We start from the raw sequence: 9,303 nt of genomic DNA on the forward strand, positions 1-9,303 counted from the left end.
TAAGTGTTTCGGCGATGCTGCGCGGGATATCCTGGCATCCATATTCACCGGAATAATAGATGGCGACCCGATCCCGTCGGGCTGGCACTGTGGCAGAGTTAGCCTCGTACCAAAGAAAGGAGGCGATGCGGGGCTCTTGCGAGACTACCGACCGCTCACCGTAACGAGCGTACTCTACCGGCTGTTCGCCCACATTTTGAAAGGGTGGATGAGTGGATGGGCAGAGAATGCGAGTGTGCTTACTGAACTTCAGAATGGATTCCGCCCAGGACGACGCCTAGAGGACAACCTCTTTGTGCTTAGCCAGACGATGGAAATTGCTCGAAAAGAAGCTCGGGGCCTGGTGGGCTGCTTCCTGGACGTCGCCAAGGCATACGATAGCGTCCCCCATGAGCCATTGTTCCATCGTCTGGGAGAGCTGGAAATGCCACCGGTGTGGATAAATCTACTGCGCCGGCTGTACTCCGAGAACACGGTTGTGGCCTGTTTTGGTGGCGCCCGCTCGGAGCCCGTGCCCGTTACGAGGGGCCTCAAACAGGGCTGCCCACTCTCACCGCTCCTATATGCGCTTTATGTTGCAAGCCTTGAGCAAACCCTGCTTGAGTCAGGGCTGGGCTTCCCGTTTCCCCATATGTACGAGGGAATGCCGGAAGTGTGGGTTCTGCCAGGCCTTGCATACGCCGACGACCTGGTGCTGCTGGCAGAGAATGTGGACACCCTCCAGCAACTGGTCACCCTGGCCGCCACCTGTGTGCACCGACTGGGCCTGCAATTCAACGCCAGGAAGTCCGCAGTGCTGCAATTCTCGAGCCCGCCCAGTGGGGCTGAGGTCACCCTGCCCAACGGTGACACCATACCCCGGGCTACCGAGTACCGGTACCTAGGTGTACTCATCGGATCGGCGCCTGTGCCTTTGGAGGCTCACGAAGACCACGTTCGGCAGTCCAGCCGCAGGGCGGGCAACATGTTACGCCGACGCTGCCTGTGGGGCTGCAGTAGGTATATGCTGGTCCGCGAACTATGGAAAGCTGTTCATGTGCCTGCATTAGCTTTTGCAAATGCTGTTCTCTGCTTATCGGCCAAAACCCGATCATGGTTGGAACGTGGCCAGCGTGAAGTGGGCATGGCACTGGGCTGCCATGGCCGGGTTGCAGTCGAGGCCATACAGGGCGAACTCGGCTGGTCTTCGTTTGAGGCACGCGAGGCGCGCAGTAAGCTTGCCTATGAGGGCCGCCTGAGGACTATGCCCGACTGCAGGTGGGCACGCCGAATATTCCGCTACCTGTATCTCAAAGGTATCCGCACAACTTGGACTGCGCGCCTACACACGCTGAGCCGCAAGTTTGGCCTCCTGAGGCAACCGGTGCAGGAGGCAAGCGAGCGGAAGTGGTCCAGGGAGGTACAGGAGCGCGTCCGAAAAGAGGAGACGGAGCAGTGGCGCGCAGCAATGTGCGCGAAGTCAACACTGCTTCTCTACCGCACACACAAGACCGCCCCGGCCCCGGAGAAGCTGTACGACAACGGCAGTGGGAGCGCCCTTTTCCTCGAGGCGCGTACTGGGGCGCTGCGCACTCTGTTGTACCGGCAGAGGTTCGACAAGTCTCCGGTGGTTCAGGCGGGACGCTGCCAAACGTGCGGTGGGGAGCAGGAGAACATAGAGCATCTGGTCCTTCACTGCCCGCAATTGGCACCGCGACACCCAGAGGGCACCACCCTACTGCAGGCGCTGGGTTTCGCCGCCTCTGACGGTGACACTCCGCACGCGGCGGTGGCGGCAACAAAAAGCCGACTTCGACAGTGGTGGGGGTCGACTCAGCAGCGCAAGCCGAAGGCGAACTCGGTGACTCCAGCGAACGCACCCCCCGACTGTGTTTAAGTGGTCTGTGTGTGGCTGTGTGTGTGTATAGGGGAGAAAACCTGGGCCAGGGGGCGCTGCGCCGCTCTGTGCGTCAGCGCCCTCCATGGAGACCCCGTCAAAATCTACGCGCAGCCCGGCCGCGTCGTCTTGTTGTCGTCTGCTCCGCGCTGCTTTCTAGCACGTGTTTGCGCGCGCGCGCTCGGTTGTTTCTCTCCTCCTCCGGCCGCATTGTGGCCACCGTCGCGCTCCAACAATGAGGGGGGAAGAAGAAAGAAAGGAAAGAACTAGAAGGAAAATAATGACGGCGCACTTTTTTCGCGAAGCTTGTGTGGAAACGGTAACGGGATGGTTGTGGGCTTTTCTTTTTTTCTTTTTTTTTTTGGGGGGGGGGGGGATATCTCGTACCGTTCGTGTGTCGTACTTCTCTAACTGGCGGTGCTGAAGCAGCCATCGTGGAACCGGGTCGGCCTCAAGAAACAGATATTCGTCATTAATGCGATCACTTTACGTCAATCATCCTATCCTCATACGCGATCCTGCTTCGGGAGCTCAAAACTGCGCGTTCGCTATAGGAGATAACTGAACTAGGAATTGCGCAGCGTAACAGTGGAATTAAGAAGACAAAGATTTCCGTGGAGAGATGTCCCCGTCTGCATGGAAAGTCGTCAGACATTTCCTCGCTGTTCGTCTCGTGGAGAGGAAACTGCCGCAAAAATGGCATGCCTCGGCTTCTGGGGAATGACCCAGGTCGTTGAGAAACCGCTCATCGTTAACGGTAGCTAGGTCATTGATTTCGGATGGCAGCGCCGCAGCAATGAACTTCCCCTGGCCGGTGTCGGCAGGAACCAAAGAGTAAGGCGGCATGCTTTGTGCCTTTGTAGGGAACGCATCCTAAACGCGCCGAAAACAGGCCCCACGGCGCAGGCAGCTCTGCCTAAAACGTTTGTCCCCAAAGAGCTGAATAGGCCCCTTTCAAGTGACCAGTCACAAAGGGAAAGGAAGGAGCACTCGAAGGCTGGACCTTTCATTCTGTGAACATGGACAGAGGCATCAAGAGGTGCCGCTTCAAGTCCTTCAAGATACCTGTCGTTTGCCTCCCGCCTTCAAGCAGCGAATTCGCGTTTTTTTTTTATGTATGTCTGAGCCTGCCAACAAGCGCTCTTTGAAAACAATGTCCGGCGATCAATTAATCATAATTTCTTGCTTTCAAAAGCACCGATAAAAAACATGCCTCCAGCCAGCCTCTATGTCAGCCGGGGCACAGAAAAAAGCAAAATTAAGAAATCCCACTGGCAAAGAGCGCCGGCTTTGCGCGCGAGAACGCGCCACCAACCCCCCTCGTCCTCACTCTCCTTCTCCCGCTCCGCGTGCACGCGCGGCTGAACGTAGCACGCGCTCCCGAGCGAGCGGGCTGCGCAGACTCCGCAGACAGCCACGCGCAGCGCGGGCGCGGATGCGCGTAGGTTTTGTAGTTCCTCTCCGCTCCGCTGGAAACCGAGCGCTGGCGTCGCGGAGCAAACTCCAGCTTTGGTTCCCTATATGCTAAGACTTATGTCATGTAAACGGCTAGGGTGCACATCGTGCGCCCCCCCCCGATGCAAAGGGATTGCCACATAATCATCATCATCATCGTGTCAGCCGTCCGGGCGCCCGCGTATGCGCGCTGTGCGGCGGGGCGGATACCGCGCGGACTGTACGTTCTTGCTTGCTTGTGCGTCGTCTCGAGCTGTTCGCGACAAGATTTTACAAATATGCCGGTTAACGGTGCTCAGTACTGTTAGCAACCACCTAACTTATTTTCCATTTTGGCCGTCGGTAACACCTCGGGGAAGTAACATGATAGCAGTTGGCTCCGAAGAAAACAGCTTGGAGAGGGCCGGCGTACGACTCGCACAGCACGCTTCACTCGCCGTACAGCTTGCTTTAGCATTCCTAAAGCACCTAATTCACGTCCAGAAATGTAGCCGTTTTGAAAAGAGGGCTGTGTGGAGGCAGGTTGTATGAAGAAGTGAAACATACAACACGTGCGTTCGAGCGCTGACTAAAACTGGTCACAGTATTCCCATTATCAAAACAGTCCAAAATGGTATATTCCGTTGTTTTTCACGGCAACTATGCCGACTACAGTACGTCACTGAAGCCACAAGAGAAGTCGGCATTCAGTTGGAATGAAATAAATGTGTACTACCCCGCATGGAGGTAGAGATATAGTAAAGTATACGGACATGAAAAACGAACGACACCACGCCAACTGGCTACTACACAGTGGGTCAGGAAAGGTGGAAGAACAGGTAGGTAAAAGTTTCACGGGAAAATAAAAAGAAACGTGTCACCTACCAGGGAAGGAGAAAGGGGTTGGTTGAAGGCACGCAGCGCCGTGAAAAGAGCGACCGCGAATGTGAATAAAGGTTCAGAATTTTCGCGCGGCACGGCAAACGCATGACGAAGAAAGCAGGCAGCTAAAGACGAAGAAAAATGGAGATATAATAAAAACAATAAAAAATGAGGAAACAACCGAGCATAAGAACCAAATGAAGGCCCGGGAAGAAGAAAGCAGTGCACAAACAGGTTGCAATCAAACGCGTATAAAGATATAAGCGTCGAAATTTAAGAGACAACAATTTGTGAAACTGTACACTAATCTAAGAACGCACCATTTTCTTTTCTCTCCATAGTCTGAAACATTGTTGTAACGGGTAGCTTTATAAATACCCAGAGATGTGCGCTATACTTAAAACATTTAATCTCAATGCGTTATAGTTTAACAATGACCTAATTGTTCCAGAAAATGTTTCCATTCTAGGGTGCGCAAGCCACCGATAATATGCAAGTCATTGCCTCCAGAAGATCGCTCTAGTCCTGTTTTATGTACATACAAAATTTAAAAAAAAATGAATAGCTTTGAAAAAGAAATAACGACGGAAAATAGAGGACGCAGAGGCTATAGGGTACGCTGAATTCGCTTCCGCTAAATCATCATTCTGCGAAAGAGAGGTTGTCAGGCCGGCACGGTTTCTCATCACGAACAAAAATAGCGCCATAGGTTCGAAGCTAGGTCGCAATTTACTCAAAAATTTGGCTCAGATGCACGGTCCTTTTCGACTGCTTTGCACTTCAGATTTTGCAAACTTCCTGTAAAATGTGAAGGTTCAAAAAGTTTACCTACTTGGAGCACCAGAAAAGCTCCCACTTGAAGCAATGAAATCTAATGTGTTTTTGCGGCTTCGCTCTTTGCGAAGTAAGCGAATCACGACAAGAGTTCCCAAAGGGAAAATAATTAAATTCCCTTGAAAGTATTTCACGTGTAATATCAACCTTGTTAACAATTATAGTCTGGTTATTACTGCAAAGAGCACCCGCGGCAAGTAGCCGGATTATATATAGTGCGGTAAGCAGTACTTGCAAGTATTTCCAGTCGATTACTCATATTTCCATACCACACACTCAAAGAATAAACACGCATTATGTCCGCATTTGATTTTCGCATTATATTAATTGCTTGCGTATTAGGTGCTCGTCATCTTTTTCGCATTTTTCCGCTTTCTCTCGGTGCGCGCCAAGAACTGCATCATGCCTGCCAATTCGTCGCGCAATTATCAATGCTTTTATTTTTGTTTTTTGTTTGTTTGCTCTGGTACCATTTAACGCCAGTAAAGCGTCCGCACTCAAGTGCCCACTATGAACGTATCACGTATGTGACGGTTTTAATTTTTCATATTTTATTTGAAGTAATGCCTTAGCTGTACTTGACTTTTTTTTTTTTTTCGCCCTTTATTTAGCGGCACGCAAACAAATGTTCGCGATATACGTAATTGTTAATCACGAACAAAGAATAAATGCTTGAGTCGTGTATACCTTGTTTATTTTATTTTTTTTTTTTGCCGGTAAATACCACAGTGCTTTAAATTAGTGCGGTAGTGAATAAATGTGTTTTGCTCGCACACAGTATTTGTAATTTCTATAAGCGGTGATTAGGGCACATAAAGAACACCGATTAAAGAGAGATATTACAGATTACTGACGATTTAAGATAAACGTTGTTATGCATTAATAAGCGCAAGCTGCAAAATGTAAGCAGGTGTTCGCAAATAAAGTTTGTAAAAAATAGGTGTTCCTAAAGAGGCCTTACGAAGCACAAGCTTTGATTCGCATGTACACTGTTTTTCTCCGCGTGTCAATAGTGCTCCTGGGCAGCAGCCTCTATTCCCTTAAGGGAAGAACGAATGCAAAACACCAGGCTTCATTGCAAACTTTAAGTACAAATTGCTCATCTGGACGATTTGTAACTGTCCGCAGGAAGAAATGTTGAGTTTCAGATAGCGATTCAAAAATCGCGCGCTGCTCCGAAGGACTACCCAAGCGTGCACGATGTCTCCCGATAGACGTAAAAGAATGGCAGGGATCCGTTTAAGCACCTGGAATAAGTAGCATCTTTAATAATTATCACACTAATTGCGTAGCGTCTGAAAATCGCTCCAAAGAGAACCGCAACCCTCCTCTGTACCCCCGCTATCCCGCGGCCGCTACGCGCCGAGCAGCGAACGTGGCACCCCTGTTGCACGTCGCGCCCTCTCGTGGAGTCGGTTCTTGTCATCGCAAAAGCGGCCCGCTCTCCGCCGCCGGTCGTCACACTGCCCAATATTCTAGAGCACTATATCTCCCTAACCTCGAATCATCTGATTGGTCGAAACCCCGGAACATGATTTTGCCACCTCTTCCGGTTCCGTAGTGGCAACACCCAGTTCCGGCGTTTCGACCAATCAGATGACTCGAGGTCACGTGAGATAGCGACACTTTTAACGACGCAAACTGGGAATACGGGCTGGAATAGTAACGTTATCCTGGACCACGTGTCCTGGACTGCCGAAATCACCCATGCAATTCTGTTAACCAATTAGAGTTTACTCTCTCTCTCTCTCTCTCTGCAACAAGCGAAATAGATGAATTAAACGGGGTGGTGCAGTGGTAAGACGCCCGACTACTGTGCCGGATAGTACCCGGGTTCGAACCCGACCTCGGCGGCTGCGTTTCGATGGAGGCGAAACGAAGAGGCGTCCGTGTGCTGTGCGATGTCAGCGCAGGTTAAAGATCCCCCACCTTCCTCCCTTCCCTTACGGCGCGGTTGAGGCGTCCGCAGAAAACAAGTGAGACAGTTACCGCGCCTTTTCCTTCCTATAAATCAATCAGTTAATAATTCTAAAAAGATTAACAAGGTAATAATAACGCATCCATCCAAAAGATTAATTAAGAAGCAAAAAAATGCTAAAAAAGATTAACAGGGTAATAATAACGCATCCATTCAATTAAGAAGCAAAAAAATATGTTTTATAAGAGAACAGGTGACTCTTTTATTTGCCTCTTCTAGACTCGTCCCATTTTGTAGTGCTAGCTCTAGCTTTATTAGCGCCCCTTTTAGTGGTAATGTAATCGGGACAGCTATGCGTGTTTGTGGACTGCACAGACAATCAAAGAAATCGAAAAATGAATGCCGACAGCACATGCGGGAAGCATGCAATGATCGACAGTCCGAGTGTCCATCCTGATTTAATTCGCCTATAAACGTTTTGTGTAAGTCAGATAGACATTAGTACTAATAACGGACTCACGAATATATCGATGCCCATTTTATTTCCTCTGCTGTACGTTACACACATATGTAAACACGCACGCCGCGCAGGCCGTACCTCCCGCAATCCATCCGCGCCAACGATACGGTAGATTTATTCCGCGAGCGCCAGACGAGCTAAAATCTGTTCATCACTTAAACAATAAGCAGACAAAAAAAGACAACCTTTCTTGGGGATTTCTGACCCATATCGTGTTGTTAATTGCAATACAAACATGCGCTCATCGACTGCACGCTGGCTCCGCTGCCGGCGTCACCGCGAAATTTACATCTTTCTTTCACTGATACAATGGCATCGACAGTAATTGGTAGTTCACGAGAGACAGATACTATACGCCTTTTCCTTCCTGTGAACCAATTGTCGGCCCGCGCAACGGGTCCTCCGGTCCTTACAAATGGATGGCCCTGGAGGGGCCATCCTGTTAGTGGCACTGCATGGTGATCGGGAGTCGTTGATTACGTAGCGATGAACTCGACATGAGCTGTTCCCTATAAGTGCCACCTCTGGGGAGGAGCGATGCATGCTGGGTAATCCGCCATGATGATGTCGCTGGCAGCAGACGGCGGGAAGGGCAGCCAGGCTGAATGGAGCTAGTGCCTTGTCATTTTCGACGGTCCACTGAGCAAACAAGCGGCTTTTCGTGCGCTGTCCTTACGTGCGTGCAAGATCTTGCAAGATATCAGTGAGGAACGTACGAGTCGATTCTGTGCCCGAAAAATTGGGCGCGCTATGAAGAAAGGCAGTGCGGCGCGGAAGCTTGTTCACGCTAGGCGCAGACGACTGGCTGTACTATGCGTCTGGACCTGTGGCCGCCCGTCGACATCGCCCGTATCGCCAACATTGACTTCTAGTTCTGGCGAGTAGTTTAATACTTTCCCGGATTAATATTGGCGTCAATCTCCGTGTGTTGGCCCGTGCGAGCCATTCGCGTCGGCGACGCTAGAGGAATCCTTTGCCTTCCCGCACTCGCACATACGTATTTTTGGAATTGTGAAGAACCCACAGTCGGCCTGTTTGATCGCGCCAGCATCGTCTGCGCGCACTACGCGACCATGCAGACTAGGCTGTGACTGATGTGCTTCGTCGTCTGCTGTCAGCGACATCATCATGGCGGATTACCCGGTATGCATCGCTTCATGCATGTGAACCACGACCGGCTTTATTATGTGAACGCTGCCCGAGCAGTGCAACATCGAATATAAACATGCACTGTCGAGAGGATATATACACGACATGAAATGGGTCGCGCTTCACGTTAAATAAATGCGGCGATGACTGGAAAGCATCTTTCGTAGTATCTGTATTCCGCGTTCGGTATAGCTGCCCGTACGGTTCATTCGCTGTATGTTTGTGTGCACAGTTACCATTGCAATTAAAAAATACAATTGAATATACATGTGATACAATTACAGATACATCCTCTGACGATCTTTCGGCCGCCATGCGGATGGTATATACATGGTTTGCTGGCACGCTCAAACAAAACACAAAATAGCACCGAGGTGTCAGATAGCGAGCATCGCGAAACAGTTCTTTTACACTGCCGTATCGCAGCACCAACACGCACAGCACAGCCCAAGGTGGTGCCAAGAGGAGCCGGAGCGGACTTTCCCAGGGCACATACCGCCATCACACTAAGATGGCCGCGCCTAGGCATCGAAACATGCATGGAGGAAGTTTTTTTTCTTCCTCCATGGAAACATGGATCGAAGTACTAGTTCCACGGCCGGTCTCGAGGGAGAGCGCGCTTCTCTTGCTCTCCCTCGAAACCGGCCGTGCTAGTACACTGTAACTAGAGTGTACTATCGAAGGCGCGAG

General features: G+C 50.5%; 1 protein-coding gene across 1 annotated transcript; it reads left to right on the forward strand.

The window, feature by feature from the left end:
* Positions 1-97: 97 nt before the first annotated feature.
* On the forward strand, positions 98-1,898 carry LOC146197589 (uncharacterized). Its single transcript, XM_084596495.1, has one exon. The coding sequence runs from the start codon at positions 209-211 to the stop codon at positions 1,874-1,876; it is 1,668 nt and encodes a 555-aa protein (XP_084452621.1). The 5' UTR covers positions 98-208; the 3' UTR covers positions 1,877-1,898.
* Positions 1,899-9,303: the final 7,405 nt, after the last annotated feature.

This window comes from Amblyomma maculatum, chromosome 3, assembly GCF_055883805.1.
Source record: "Amblyomma maculatum isolate TAMU_Amacu chromosome 3, ASM5588380v1, whole genome shotgun sequence".
NCBI classification, from domain to species: domain Eukaryota; kingdom Metazoa; phylum Arthropoda; class Arachnida; order Ixodida; family Ixodidae; genus Amblyomma; species Amblyomma maculatum.